The sequence below is a fragment of the Zootoca vivipara genome, chromosome 17 (genome assembly GCF_963506605.1).
Source record: "Zootoca vivipara chromosome 17, rZooViv1.1, whole genome shotgun sequence".
NCBI classification, from domain to species: domain Eukaryota; kingdom Metazoa; phylum Chordata; class Lepidosauria; order Squamata; family Lacertidae; genus Zootoca; species Zootoca vivipara.
In genome coordinates, this window is record NC_083292.1 from 10883115 (window position 1) to 10899357 (window position 16243).

At 43.5% G+C, this 16243-nt stretch overlaps 1 protein-coding gene across 13 annotated transcripts in view; it reads left to right on the forward strand.

The window, feature by feature from the left end:
- Positions 1-16243, forward strand: part of FBRSL1 (fibrosin like 1) — an 808905-nt gene that overhangs the window by 707497 nt on the left and 85165 nt on the right. For all 13 annotated transcript variants that reach the window (XM_060269604.1, XM_060269610.1, XM_060269606.1 and 10 more), the window contains one exon: positions 299-344. In XM_060269604.1, the coding sequence (XP_060125587.1) occupies positions 299-344 (46 nt within the window). The remainder of the gene's footprint in view (positions 1-298; positions 345-16243) is intronic.

Here is a 16243-nt window from a genome sequence, read left to right on the forward strand (position 1 = left end):
TTCCTATATCTCTGCCACCCCCAGTTCTGTCCTTCCTTATTCAACAAGAGATCAGTGGGAAGAATTATTGAATTTAAAGCTTAGGTGTTGCATGGATGGATAGGAAAGATTTTCACATGCTTCCTCTCCTCACCAGCTTCTCCATCCTTGGGTCTATTTTTTCTAATGGCACAACATTGCACCCTCCAGGTGTGACACATAACTGCAGTCTTCGACCTCAGACTGATTTGTGTTGTTATTGCTGTTGGGAAATCATAAACTCTCATTTAGTTAACCCTCTTTCTTTTGTTCTTTTCAGGCTTCTGAAGGCTCAGAGAAACTGTTCTCCCCTGCAGCAACTAAAGGTAGGTAATTTTGAAGAAATACTTCCCTGATGCTTTGTTGAGCTGCTTGTTGTTCATCTGAAGACATATTTCTAGGGCATGAAAACTACAAGATGCCTTATCCATCCAGGAATACCTAGCAATACTGGGCTTAAGAGGCAGCTGAGCTTTGGATCGCTCAGTTTGCCCTGTAAGAAATCTCAAGAGGCAGCGGGGGTGGGGGTGCACCCTTCCCACTGCCCCGTTGTTTCCTTTTGCCCACTCTTTTCTCCGGGTCAGCCATGATTTTGTTGTTGTTGTTGTTGATTACTTAATTGTTGTAAAACTATCTTGTTCCAATGCTCAAGTGGATCGTGCTTTTCCGCCCTAGGGCAGCACCCTTCCACCCATCTTTCTAGGGTTTTAGAGGGAGAAAAAGGGAAGACAAGCACGTGCACAAGGGGTAGACGGGCATACATTTTATTTTACTTTATATGTATTTATGCAAACTTATTTATAAAAAAATTAAGTGGGCTTTTGGAGGACTTTTCCGGGATCCTGCGTTATCACGTATCTGTTGTTGTGTCAGCTTGCTGTGGATTTTGTTGTAAGCTTTTTTTTCTTACAAAGGCAGTATATATTTATTTATTTATTTATTTATTTATTTATTTATTTATTTATTGCTGCCAATGTGAATCCTACTCTGAACAGACCTGCTGAAAATAGTAAAACTTAGGTCCATTAATTTCAGTGGGTCTGCCCCCGAATAAAACTTAGTTGGTTTCAACCCTAAGACTGCAGCCTTAATTCATGCTTAGCTCCGAGTGAACCTACACTGAACACAGCGGGCCTGTGCTCCAAATAAGCATGATGAATAGGATTCGAGTGATTTTGTGAGTCCCAATACCTTTTTTGTTGAGTCTGAAAAGTTTGACAAAAGTCTTGTACATATTTATTATTTTGTATACAAAATGCCAATATTTGAAGGTGGGAAACAAACTCAAAACAACAGATAACCATAGGTTTCCGGTGGGCATATGGTGGGAGGTGTTTTGTTTTCCAGTGTGGCTTTAACTGTCCACAAAACCATGAAATGGGCTTGGTTCAAATGGCTTTCTGCCAGATTTTGTCCTCTTCCCTTCCCCAGCCTTGCTCCCTGCCAGGAAACAATCATTAAACATAAAAAAGTATAGAGAGGTCCTCATCTGAGGGTGGTGAACAGCAGCTGTTTCTTTGCTGTTTCTTGGCACGAGGCACTGCAGACATTTCTTCCTGGTGCAAAGGGAGTGAAGTATTCACTGTTGAGGCCTTTACAATATATCCTCCCTGCGAATAAATCAATGGACAAATAAGAAAAGGCTGTTTGTTTTGGCACCCAGCATTCACACACATTGGTCTCTAAGACAGTCCCTCTTTCATATTCTTCTCTCTCTCTCTCTCTCTCTCTCTCTCTCTCTCTCTCTCTCTCTCTCTCTCTCTCTCTCTCTCTCCTTCTCCCCACCCCCTTCCAATTTTCTGTCTGAAAGACCAGCCATTTACTTCAGGCCACATGGGAAAGAAGGTTACTGAGGCTCTACAGCAGGTGTAGCCAACGTAGTGCCTTCTGAATGTTGTGGGACTGTAACTCCCATCAGCCCAGCCAGTGTAACCAATGTCCAGGGATGATGGGAGCTGCAGTCCAACAACAACTGGAGGGCACCATGTTGGCTACCCCATTCTCTATGTGGTACAGCTCCCTCCTTTCCATCAGCAGCCAGAACCTTAAGGAACCTTGCCTTGGAACTACCTATCTCTTTATCTGCTGCTTTCTGTACTTGAAGCTCCAGAAGTATTTTTTTTTTGGGGGGGGGTACCGTGCTGGAGTCCTGTGTGGCCCTGCCACTGCTCCATCAAACCTGGCCCACTTGATACCACTCCTCGTCTTTAGCCACAGGTGCTGCTTCTGTAAAGGAAAGTGCCTTGGAGCATGTCCAGCAAGCCACTGAGCAACTGTCACAAAATACTTATGATGAATTCCTTCCGGGCCCTAGGGTGTGATTCCCATGCAGGTCTGAGCCTTGGGGCCTCTCTGTTTAGAAGTTAAATGCTCTCCCCTTGACTGCATTCTGAGGACACCATCCACAGACTTCTTAAGGGACTTCTCACATTCCACTGCTGAACATAGAATCATAGAGTTGGAAGAGACCACAAGGGCCATCCAGTCCAACCCCCTGCCAAGCAGGAAACACCACCAAAGCATTCTTGACATATGCCTGTCAAGCCTCCGCTTAAAGACCTCCAAAGAAGGAGACTCATGATGGTATTGTGGTACATCATGATGGTATTGTGCTGTGTGAGGTTTCAGGGCCGAAACCACTCTGCTCTTTCATGTGGTGGTGTTTTGCAGCTGCCACGTATGCTTGTGGCGGGTTCCTCTTAGCCACCCCATCCCAAATGTCCATTGCCATAATGCTGCATGACCATGAAGCCTTGCTCAGTAGGATGTTGTATCATCACTATTCTAGGGCATTCTGAGCAAGGGATATTTCTTAGAGGGGCATTGAGCTGCCAGTTATTTTCTGGACCCAATTCAAGGTACACATGCTTGTATTTAAAACCCTAAGCAATTTAGGCCCCATATATCTGATAGACCACCTCCTTCCCTACAGACTCTCCCGGGTGTTAAGATCAGCTGAGGGCCCTCTTGGTTGTTCTGGCCTTGGTCAGAATCTCAGGGTGGTGGCAGCCTAGAAGAGAGCATTCTTTCCCATAGCCTCCAAGTTTTGGAATTTCCTCCCCACAGAGGTGTGTCTGCTACTTTCTTTATATAGCTTTTCGTGAATACTGAAGGGGAACCTCTTTCCCACTGGCACCTGAGATGTGTGTTCGGGACCCACTCTATCCCTGTGACTACCATTTATTTTAACTGTTTTTGATTCTGATTTTAGGTTATTGTAACCTACTCTGGGACTTACTGGTGAAGGACAGATAACAATAATAATAATTGGGGGGGGGAGATGGGGGGTGCCATCCCTTTCCCCCAAAGCCCTGTCCACACCGCTAGCATGAGAAATGTGCTATGCAGCTGGTGTTAGATACGGTATTTGTTCGCATCATCCAATGGGCTTTGCAATTAAGAGTGTAAAATAAAAATAAAAATCAAAGATATGTATATAAACAACTAAGCAGGTAAAATTACCAGACTAAATTAAAACATCAGTCATTGCAATTTGTGTGCTGATATAAACATAGAAACACCACTGTGCAGATAAAATTACCAAACTCAATCAGAATTAAAAAATTACGTAGTTTAAAACTCGGGGCACTGCAGTTTTTGCTGTCTTTATCTCCAAGGAGAAAAGCCATGTAATAAGCGCCTAGGCTCCCAGGTTGAGACTCTAAAAACAAAGTGATTAACTCTTTATGCAGATCTTCACACAAAGAGGCAAACAACAAAATATCAGCCACAGTTTTGACACTTCCATTTCCACATGAACATATCCAATTTTGTAATTGGGGTTCTCTTATAATGTTTACTGCTGAAGCCAGGCACATTCAGTTGTGCACTCAATAAAGTATATTCAGGTCGACCGGTATGTTAGATCTTGTTGATACAATGCTACCATATCAAGAGGAGTAGCTGGGAAACAAGTCGTACTAAGGACTCAATTTTCTCATTGCAGACAGATTATTTTCAAGCAAACATTGCCTCAGTATGTCCTTTCCTTTGTTCAAACCTAAATGTAATAACTCATGTGGTGATAGGCCAAAGACATCGCCACTGCTGGTGGCTCACCTGGAAAATTGCTGAAATGCCTTTCTTATTTTTCCACAGCAAAATAAGTAGGCGTAGATAACAGCTGACAGATTTTGGCTTGACACTGTTTTTGTACCTAACTGGCTTGCACTCAAACCAGCCTTGTAGTTTTGCATGCTGCAATAATGAATATGTTTGTTGTTCGTTGTTATACTTGTTTAATATTTAAAAATCAATAAATATATATTTTAATGGCCTTGTAGATAAGATCCCCAAATTTACTTCATGGAAATAATAATTATTCATCATCATCCTCTGGACTGATAGAGGAGTGATGGAAAGCTATATTTCTAGGTAGGGTGAGAAGACGGGGCTTCTCTCATCTACTTGCCTGCCTGGTTTCTTGCTGGGTGCAGAAGAAAGATCAAGGATTCCACCTCTCTCATTCCATTCCAGCCATCCACTCACTTGCATGCAATTCCTGGCCATAATGGCTAACAGGCTTAAATATAAAGCTGCCTAAAAGTCTGATGCCCTTCGTGTGAAAAAGCCCTACCAAAGGGCTTTGAATCGAGTGACCAGCTCATAGAGTACCTCTAACATCTTTGGGGATCTACTGTAAAAAAGGGCCAATAAGTCTCTGATTTTAGTGAGTTGTGGCTACTTCCTGTTAATGTTTTTTTTACTCCTATTGTAGAGAGGATGGACTCTCTGAGCTTTAGACTATCTAAATATAGTTTCCAAATACTATGACTTTCAGAATGTCATGTTGGGAATCTTAGGTGACATACCCATGCAGCAGACGTGTTGCCCCCAGTTCCATTCACCACACAGCCATTTAAGACACAACACAGACTGTGACTCCCTTCTCAAGACTCGCTAATGATTTGACATGCTATAATCACTTGGCCATTGCCATATTAACTACCGTGTTTCCCCTTTTTTAAGACACCGTCTTATAACTTTTTTCCCTCAAAAAAACACACAGTGGCTTATTTTCAGGGGGTGTCTTTTTTTAAAAAAAGTGCTGGTACAACTGGGACCCACTGGCTCAGGACGCTCGGTGCTCTCTTCTGCGCGCTGCTGGGCGCGTTGTTGGCGCTGCCAGTTCCGAGCGCCTGCAGGGTGGGGTGGGGGTGGCAGTGCTTTAAACCCCCAACCCTGTAGAAAGCAATGGAAGTTATGGACCGTAACAATCCTTAAGAGGCGCAGGTCTTAAAAAACCCCTGGTATCACCCTTGAAGCACAGCCTTCCAAAGTCAGGGGGGAAGAGGTCTGTTTAGACAAAGGAAAGGATCGGGGGTGATACTGCACCCTGGGACCCACAGAACTACTTTAAAAATCCCAACCTGGGGGGGGGGGTCAAATAGTGAAGCCCCATAGCCCTGTAGCAACAGAAGGCACATTCTGAAGCACCCAAGCTGTTCGGTTCCATAAAAAATCCAGGAATTGTAAAATTAACAACAATAATGGGGGGGGGGCACTCTATCCAAAGAGTTAAGAAGGAATGGGAAAGTGTTGAGTTATATATGGAAAAATATGGAAAGGAAAGTTAGTTAAAGATAAAAAATAAATAATTATCGCAAGGGAAAAAAAAACATCATAAAGGGTAATAATATTAAATATAAAATAGACAACACAACAGAAAAAGCAAGTATATGACTAAATGAGATCGCACAGGAGTGAGGGAAGTGGGGAGAGAGGGAGGGGGGTAAGGAATGGAAGGAGGCAATGGTTGGAGGAGGGTATAGGGGGATGAATTAAAGGAAAATTAAGACTGAGAAGCGCATGGTTTTTGTTTTTTAAAGATGCAAAGGCTTGCAATCAGCCAAAGTATAGAGCCCAACTTCCAGGAGACTGCGATCTACTTGCGGATTTATAAACTGGAGGTGATCTACCCCCGTTTTATTGGTGTTCAGGTCAGAGTTGTTTTTAGAGAGAGGAAATATCCCATTTTTGAGGTTAAAGTAAAAGTTCCTGACCTTTTTTTTATAATGAGGAAATGCTGCTAAAACTCCGTTCTTCATTCCACGAAGGGGAGAGGGGGCGGGGCCGGGTGCTCAAAGACAAAAGAAATAGAAAAGGAGATAGCGATCAAATGCAGCCTCCTGGGGATCGATGCAGCCGCCGGGAGAGGCAGGGGCTGCAGCCGAGTGCTGCTTCGCAAACAAACGGGGGAAAGTGCTTAGAACCCAGAGAATCCAGCTGAAAAACACGAAGCAGCAACAGCAATTGCACACACACCATCCCAAGCCAGCACAGTAACCAAGTCCCAAAAGCAAGAAAGGACTCAGCAAACACTGCTGCGGCCGGCGTTGCTGCTGCTGACTCGGGGAGCTCAGTGCTCTCTTCCACACAGCGCCTATCACTATGGCTTATTTTCGGGGTACGGTTTATATTTCTCAAATGCTTAGAAATGCTGCTATGGCTTATTTTATGACTACGCCTTAAAAAGGGGGAAACACGGTAGCTTGGCTGACCACGAACCTGTTGGTTTTATTTCATATATAGGGTGATTTATGCCCATGAAGGAAGTTGACGCTTTCCTCCATGTCCAGTTCCTCAAACATTTCAAACTGGTTTAACTTTCATAAGTTTTATCCAAGTAGCCCTGCCTAAGCACCATAGATTTGTGATGGAGCAGGGAATCTCTTGACCGCTTGCAAAACTACAGCCCCTAGAGATCACTGGGGCAAACAGCTGAGTCGGGTTTTGAACTGGTATGTTGGTTTGAATATAAATGAAGTTCTGACTGCAAGGCACAGTAGTTGGTAGTCCTTGCTGCTAACTGCCAAAATTGCATATGGCAGAATTAGTAGTTTTATTTGATTTTGTCCTACACACACACTGGTTTCCACACACACTTTCCATTCACTGTCATCACTGGTATTAAAGTCTGATGTGCTGTCACTTCTTGACGACTGTGGACCACCCAACCCCAGAAAGAAAAAACCTGTAAAGGCTGCGCCATCATCTCTTTTAGCATTGTCCACTTAATGTATTAAAAGGATCATCATTGTTCCAGAGCATTTTAATTCCATAGAGCTTGATAGGCACCCTTTACTAGGGAAAAAACCCAGCTTCTTGGAGCTACTTAAACCCTTCAGATTAATGGGCTTAAAAAGAATCTGACCAGTCATTACAGCCTTTGTTGAGCAGAAACCACATTTCCTCACCAGGTAGTCTCTAATTGTCAACTTGGGATGATCTGCAACTGCCTGCCCATGTGGGCTAACAGCTTGCAGTCCTTTTGAAGTCTCTGCCTTTTATTTTATTGTCTCTTTTATTTTGTCTTCCTGGCCACAGAATAGTGCCTCAGGCCAGCAAGAGAGATTTCTTGTTAAGAGGACGCTGAGGTTTTGACTAGCATGTCTGATCCAGAAAAGAGACTGTGTTCTTTGGAGATCAGGGCTGCATAATTCTGTTGCCTTAAGGGGGCTGAGTGTTTTCCTATGTTCCTCCCACTCCCCTTTCCTTCCCTGCTGTGCTAAACTGTCATAGTAAATCATTTTAAAAACTAGAAATGCAAAACCTCCAGAGATAGGGCATGCTGCTTCAGAATGGATACCTTATTATTTCAAGAAGGACTTGGGGGCGTGGGAGGGTTTGGAAATGGATGGTTACTTCACCTGGCTCCCGGCAGGCTTCCAGTGAAGTGGAAACTAACACAGGCGAAGCTGCTCTCAGCATATACAGTACTCTGCAGCCTTCTGTTTTTGTCTAGGGAAATGAGCTTGGAGGAAAGAGATCCAGGCTATGCCCCTGCTGCTGCCTGTGGTCTGACCCTGGGCAAGTTCCTTTGCTTCTGCATTTCCTCTCTGTTCCTCCCCCACTTGTTTCTCGTGTCTTCCTTAGAGGCATGGAATTCGTCAGCGAGATGAAATATTTTATTGAGGCCAACCAGTAATGGAGATGGCTAATTAGATTTCCTTTTGGCCGGGAGTGGGTGGTTCTTGTTGGATCTCAGTTTACACAAATGAAAAGTAATCTGAAAAAACACACAAATGAAAACAGTCGGTCATAATTAGCAGCTGTTCCACCACTAAATGTGTGGGAGCCACCCCTTTCAGGCCTGCCTTTTAATGGTCCGAGTACTATATTGTCTGATTAAAGCTTGAGAAATCTCTTGGGCAGCTGGTTGATCAAGTGCGAGAAGTGGATGCACAGAATCAGTGAGTCTCTTTATGTGGAAAGTAAGGAGAGCTGGTGTGGTGTCATGAAACAGGACAACCCGGGTTCAGAACTTTGTTCAGGTATATGAAGTGCATTGACCTTGGAACAGTTAATATTTCTCAGCCTAGCCAACTTTACAGGGTTGTTTTGGGGATAAAATTTGGACGAGGAAAAAATAATAATAAGCAACCAATACTTTATCTGCCTTCTCCTGATTTTTAAAGTCCAGTTCCATTTCACAGAAATTGTAGGTAAAGGTAAAGGTAAGGTAAAGGGACCCCTGACCATTAGGTCCAGTCGTGACCGACTCTGGGGTTGCGCGCTCATCTCGCATTATTGGCCGAGGGAGCCGGCGTATAGCTTCCAGGTCATGTGGCCAGCATGACAAAGCCACTTCTGGCAAACCAGAGCAGCACATGGAAACGCCGTTTACCTTCCCGCTGTAGCGGTTCCTATTTATCTACTTGCATTTTGACGTGCTTTCGAACTGCTAGGTTGGCAGGAGCTGGGACCAAGCAACGGGAGCTCACCCCGTCACAGGGATTCGAACCGCCAACCTTCTGATCAGCAAGCCCTAGGCTCAGTGGTTGCTGTGTATATGTGTTTTTGCGTTTTTTCATAGCCATCCCCATCGTTTGTATCTGTAAAGGTAAAGGGACCCCTGACCATTAGGTCCAGTTGTGACCGACTCTGGGGTTGCAGTGCTCATCTAGCGTTATTGGCCGAGGGAGCCGGCGTACAGCTTCCAGGTCATGTGGCCAGCATGACAAAGCCGCTTCTGGCAAACCAGAGCAGCACATGGAAATGCCGTTTACCTTCCCGCTGTAGCGGTTCCTATTTATCTACTGGCACTTCGGCGTGCTTTCGAACTGCTAGGTTGGCAGAAGCTGGGACCGAGCAATGGGAGCTCACCCCGTCGCGGGGATTTGCCACCAGTCTTCTTATCGGCATGCCCTAGGCTCTGTAGTTTAACCCACAGAGCCACCCGCGTCCTTGTTTGTATCTGTACATGGATTCATATTCCTGTGGAAGACATTAAGGCGAGACAAGAGAGAGAGGTATGCGTTTCTCATGTTGTGAGAAATGCTGCAGATACATGTGTGGCACAGATGTTTGTCTGTTCATCTCTAGAAGATGTGAAGCATCCTAGGGATGTAGAATTTCCACACTGGATATCATCTTATCAGAGTGCCTCCTTGCTGTGTCACACTCACTTGCATAGCTGCCAAGTTCTCCCTTTTTTAAAGGGAAATTCCATTATGCTGAATAGGCTTCCTCGCGAGAAAAGGGAAAACTTGGCAGCTATGCTCACTTGGGTTCCAGTTTGCAAGAACTCTCAAGAACCAAGGAACACCATTCTGTGTGTTTGTGACTGATATCCAGGAAAGGCTTATTCATACTGAAAGTATGACAACCAAAATAGGCCATAAGGATTCGTTGCTTTACATCACAATCCAGTATTGATCATAGGGCCCAGCTCCTAAAGCTGTAGCTCCATCACTCTTCACTGGTCCATTGTGGAAGCATAAGAAAAGTGCTGCTAGGTCAGACCATAGGTCCATCTAGTCAAGTGTTCTGCTTCCCACAATGGCCAATAAGATGCCTCTGGGAAGCCCACAGGAAGATCTTCAACCTCCCTCTCTAATGCTCACCATCAACTGGAATTCAGAGCCATAGAATCCCAAACATAGAAAGCTCCATGTTGAGAAACATCTCCTCTCTGGATTAGTGTGATCTCGTGGCAGTGAATTCCATAAATCAATTCTTCACCTTCTTCATATTCTGTGGCTGCACAGCCAGTCACATGAGGACCTAAAGCAGAGCTGGGGAACCTGCAGCCCTCCATATATTGTTTCCCTACAAATCCCATCTTCCCTGACCAATGGACTCAGTGGCTGTGGCTGATGGGGTCTAGCAACATGTGGCTGGCCATAGGTCCCCTGTCTCTTCTGAAGGCACTTAGATCTGCAGCCCAATCCTGTACATTAACACCAAGATTCCCTGCACTATTTATTCACCAACTCTCGCGACTCATACCACTCTGTGTTAAGGCCCAGTGGAAAATTCACAGCCACACACTGAGGTCAGTTTTCAATCGGTGCCGTTTGTCTCATGTCAGGAAAGCTCAACTTACATGGGCAAAAAATGTCATCAGGACCAACAGCTGAGGGAGAGAAGCAATTTATGGTTTTAATATCAACACCAATCTAGTATTGTCTAAGACAAGACAGCAATATCGAACCTCTCCGCAACTTAACCCAGCCGTCGCCAGCTGAGTATTTTCCACTGTTAAGCTGGTATACAGTGTTCCTTTGTAGTATTCAGGGTGAAAAGTTGAGTTGTAAACATTTCTGCGCTCTCTGGTGGGTGGCAGGTCTGTTATTTTAAGGTTATTGGGGTACGCTGCTACATTCCTGTCACTGGGGTGAGAATAAATAGAAGCAATACTGCGGGAGATAGAATGCACTTAATTATTTATTTGAGCATTACAGACTGAAATTGCTTTTTGATTTAAAGCGTCCAAGCCACGGCTGCGTTTTTGGAGTTGAGAGAGAAGCTACGTGCTCATCCCATTACCTAGGGTAGCATAAATGTCTCTGTACAACTGCCATTCCTTGGTAAAAATTGGTTCATTTCCTGAAAATATTTCACATTTTAAATGCAGCACAATTAAATATTCCGGAACATTAACAGCGTGTGAGGGCTTAAAAGGAGGGAGGGAAAGCCCTTAACCAATAAACCATTTCTTCTCGCTAGTATAAATGTTATAGAAAGAATGGTTTGTTTTCTTTAATTATATAGTATATATTGGGAGGGTTCTGAGGGGGTCTTGTAACGAGGAGAGAAAAATAACCAACATGCACGGTTCTGCCTCAGCAGACAAGTTTTACATGTTCGGTTTGTGTGAAAGTCAATTAAAAGAGGCTATCGGGTTATGAGCAAAGGCGTTTTAATAAATAATTCCAACCTTTGACTAATAACAGTTTATATTACCTTGGGCTAAAGAATTTTTAAAAAGAGAAACTGAATGGGCTCTTCATCTTTTCCCATGATTGTTTACCTTTCCCTCTCATTCGTTTCAATAAACATTTGCTTCTGGCTAGACTCCCTTTGTGCTCCCGAGTTTAGATTTACAGTTTAGGAAGGGCTGCAGCTCAGTGGCAGAGCATCTGCTTTGCATGCAGAAAGTCCCAGGTTCAATACCTGGCATCTCCCAAGTAGGGCTGGAAGAGAACCCTCTCTGAAAACCCTGGAGAGCTGCTGCCAGTCAGTGTAGACATAAATCATGTTATTTATGTAGCTCCAGTAGTGGCCTGCCCGTGAATTACACCCAGAGTGTGCAGCCAGGACTCATCTGCAAACACCCACACCCATCAAAACCTCCATTTACACTCACTGCTGCTATTGAAAGGCAGATGCATTCTGATGCTTTGTGTATTTGTAACTCTCTTTTTTTTAATGCCACTGCATTCTCTGTTCCCTGCTTATCTTTTGCGCTCTTACAGCCACACACTTAACTTTTGAGACAACAGTTGGACAAGTTATCAATATTAATCTGCCTTTAGTTGTATAATAGCCCATTAGGGATTCCTGCAGGCAGGCAGAGTAACCCTGTGCTTGGTGCAGGTCACTGGCGTAATAGAGGCCAGACGAGCAATTGACAAGTAATTTGACAAGTCAGGGGGGGGAGCTTTGGGGGTGCCTGGATACGAAGAAGGGGGTACTGGAGTTGCCCCACCACCACCACCCAGGTCATCTTGTGTTTCCTTCTGCTCAATCAATGAAAGTGATCAATGCAACTGCAGCACACACTTTAATTGCAGATGGGTCCAGTTTCCCTTTTGTGTGCGAACCTGATGCTGTCTAAAATTCTTGTGAATCAGTGATTTCCTCCTTGTGGAAGTGAGGTCAGCTGGAGCAGAGAGAATACTATTAACAAGCTGCCGTTTCAGCCCCCCTGCAGACTGATGCACAGTTCTTTCCCCTGAAACCTTCCCCCAATCTTGGAATCATGGGGCGTGCGGTTGATGAGCAAGAAGCGCTCTCTCCCGATCAATCTGTGCGATGAGCAGTAATAGTTCATTCTCCACAGCAATCCCAGGGTTGACATGTGGTATGTTTCAGTAATTGATTTTTATATTAGCTTCATTTTGAGATGTGTAAATCCCTATATTGCTCACAGCAGCCTGTCCTGTCCTATCCTGAGTGAATGAGGTTGGATCGTGGGGGCATCCTTCATGCCCTGACAACTCCTGCAATTTCATTTTTGCGTATAAGTCACCCTAGAAATGCATACTCATGCGCGCACACACACACACACACACACACACACACAATATAAGCTTCAGTCACTGTTTATCTGATTGCTCTTCTGCCTGAAATTTACAACACTGTTAAGTTGATGCTGTTAATTCCATACCTTTCTACTGTGAAAGGACAAGTTTTTCAAAATGGCACGGGCAGTTTTGAAAGATGCTCGTTCCTCCTTGGCCGCCATGCAAGAGCATTGTCTGTGGGCTGCTGCATGTCGCTCCTAAGATGGTGTGGTTTCTACTGTAGTTCCCTGCAGCATCGCCTGAGCAATATTTGGACAGCATAGATTAAACGGGTGGTTGTTGTAAAACAAATTTCTAGACCACTTCACAGCATAAAGCCTTTATAGCGGTGTATGTGGTAAAAACAGAATAAAACACAGTGATAATAATAATTATTTATTATTATTATTATTATTATTATTATTATTATTATTTTATGTTTAGCCTGCCCTCCCCGGCCAGGGCTGGGCTCAGGGCGGCTAACACCAAATATGAATTACAATAAAACGTAATAGAAACAACAAACAAACAAACAAACAAACAGTTAATTAAAATACAGCTTAAAATACAGCTTCATTTTAGTAGTAGCCCATATATCAAGACCATAAAGGGAGGAAACATCAGATATTCACCCGAGCCAGCTATCCATGCTGTTCCTACATGGGCCAGCAAAAAAGCCAAGGGACAATTTATATACCAAATCCCATATAAGGGGTCAGAGTGAGTCTAAGCCGAAGGCCAGGCGGAACAGCTCTGTCTTGCAGGCCCTGCGGAAAGATGTCAAATCCCGCAGTTGTACAAGCAACAAAAACAATAAAATCATTACAACAAACTCAAACAATAAAACTGTCCATACAGTCTCTGAAAACAATGAAACAATTTCATCAGATATAAAATTGATCATGTGGAACATTCCTGCTGTCGGTGATACACCTTCCTAGATACCAAAGGTGCAGAAATGGAGCATGCAACCTGGATTTGTCCATTGTATGTAATTGTGTTCTTGAATCATGATGGCAGGGCAGGCCCTGTTGTTGTTGTTGTTGTTGTTGTTGTTGTTGTTGTTGTTGTTGCTGCTGCTGCTGCTGCTGCTGCTTCTATTTATTTATATCCCACCTTTTCCCCTGATAGGAACTCAAAAGTGCCCTACAGCTAAAATAGAAACAGCTAAAAACATAGAAAAAAACAATAATTAAAATACAATTAGCCGTTAATAGAATGTTTGTGTATGTGTGTATAAGATCTATTACAACATACAGATCATTACAATAAAAACAAAAACCTAACAGCACCAGCCCTTTCCTTAAAAATAGTCAGTTCCCAAAAGCCTTTTGGAACAAGGAAGTTTCCACCTGCCAGCAGAGGGACAACAAGGAAGGAGCCCCTCTACTTTCTCTAGGAAGGGCATTTCAAAGTCTGGGAGCAGCCACTGAGAAGGCTCTCTTGAGATATGAGGCAAGGTGAGATTTGGGGTGTCATAAAAGGACTGCAAAGTATTATGTACCGTACTTACTCTTGTAACTTTAGTTACAGGTAGGTAGCTGTGTTGGTCTGACATAGTCGAAACAAAATAAAAAAATTCCTTCCAGTATCACCTTAGAGACCAACTAAGTTTGTCATTGGTATGAGCTTTCGTGTGCACGCACACTTCTTCAGATACACTAAAACAGAAGTCACCAGACCCTTATATATAGTGAGAGGGTGGGGAGGGGTATTACTCAGAAGGGTGGTGGAAATGGGTGATTGGCTGATAAGTGTAGTAAACTTGTTGACTACTGTTAACGACTGCAATTGGTGTTACAGGAAAAAGCAATGGGTGAGATGGCTAAAAATAGCTGTATCATGTATAATGAGATAAGAATCCAATGTCTCTATTCAGACCAGGTCTCTCCATGGTTTTAATTTTGGTAATAAGTTGCAATTCATCAACTTCTCTTTCCAGTCTGTTTCTGAAATTCTTTTGTAATAAGACAGCTACTTTGAGATCTTGTATAGAATGTCCTGGGATATTGAAGTGTTCTCCTACTGGTTTCTCTGTCTTGTGATTCCTGATGTCAGATTTATGTCCATTTATCCTTTGGCGTAGGGTTTGGCCTGTTTGTCCAATATAGAGAGCTGAAGGGCACTGTTGGCATTTGATGACATACACTGTTAGAAGATGAGCAATTAAATAGCCCTGAGATGGTATGTTTGATGTTGTTGGGGCCAGTAATGGTATTGTCCGGGTGTATGTGGCAGCAAAGTTGGCATCTGGGTTTATTGCAGGCTTTGATACCAGTGTCCATGTTAAGTCTGGTGGTTGTATTATTGTGGGTGAGGAGTTGTTTAAGATTGGGTGGCTGTCTGTAGGCAATGAAAGGTCTTCCTCCCAGAGCTTGAGAAAGAGAACTGTCATTGTCTAGGAGATGTTGTAGATCTCTGATGATGTGTTGTACTGTTTAAACTTGGGAGCTGTATGTGATTACTACGGTAGTGGTCAGTTATTTTCTTTTTTGGGTCTGTCTTGCAGCAAGTTCTCTCTGGGTATCAGTCTGGCTCTGTTGATCTGTTGTTTAACTTCATCAGGCGGATATTTCAGTTCTAAAAAGGTTTGCTGTAGATCTCTTAGGTGAGAGTCTCTGTCCGTAGAGTTGGAACGGATGCGGCTGTAACATAGGGCCTGGCTATATACAATGGATTGTTTGGGATGGTAGCTAGAAGCATGTAGATACGTTTGTCGGTCAGTTGGTTTACGGTATAAGGTGGTGTCTATATGCCCATCATGTACAGTATTTTTATAGTAGTGTCCAAAAAATGTATTTCTCGCATAGATTGGTTCATTGTTAGGTTGATGGTGGGGTGAAAGTCATTGAATGTCTGGTGGAAGGTGTCCAGGGTCTGTTGACCATGTGTCCAGATAATAAAAATATTGTCAATGTATCGCAGGTACAAGAGAGGTTTGTGTGGGTAGGAGTTTAGGAAACGTTGTTCTAAATCTGCCATGAAGATGTTGGCATACTGTGGGGCCATGCGGGTGCCCATTGCTGTGCCGCTGATCTGGAGGAACAGGTCATCACTATCTTGTAACTTTGCTCGGACTTGGAGACATTATTGTGAGATTTTCTGCCCCAATTGCCAGAACAAGTTGACTGATCTTGACTTTGGTTGGGGGTGGGGTGGGGGTGGGGGTGTGATTGTTGCTTTCCCTCAAGCAGCAAATAGTCTTGGACAAGCCCTGCATGACATTGGATCCAAATCCACATTTGAGTGTCTGAGGTTAGAAAAACTGCCCCATCCTAGTGAAATCAATAATAGTAAATTAAATTTATTCAGTATTTAAACACTGTGTTTTTATTGTTTAAAATTACCTTATGTACACACAATAAAAGTCAAGCAGGTTTTAGACCTTTTAAATAAATAAAAAGGACAAGTTTTGACTCCTCAGTAGAGTTAGTTCCAGTAGCAATTCTACAATAGTCATAAATAGTTGTGTACATTGTGTCCTTCTCCTACCATAGGTGATATGAGAGCAGCTTTGGCTGTGAAAATTCTGTCCTGCCACATTAGTTCTAACTATGACTTATAGCTACTGTGGTTTGTGGCCACATAACTACTAACGATAGTTGCACTGAATGCAGGTGGCATATCAGCCACGGTCCAAACTCTGTTACGTGTGGTGTAGGAATCTTACTGGGTTGAGTCTTGTAGCTTCATGTGCTCACAGGCAGGACTTCCAT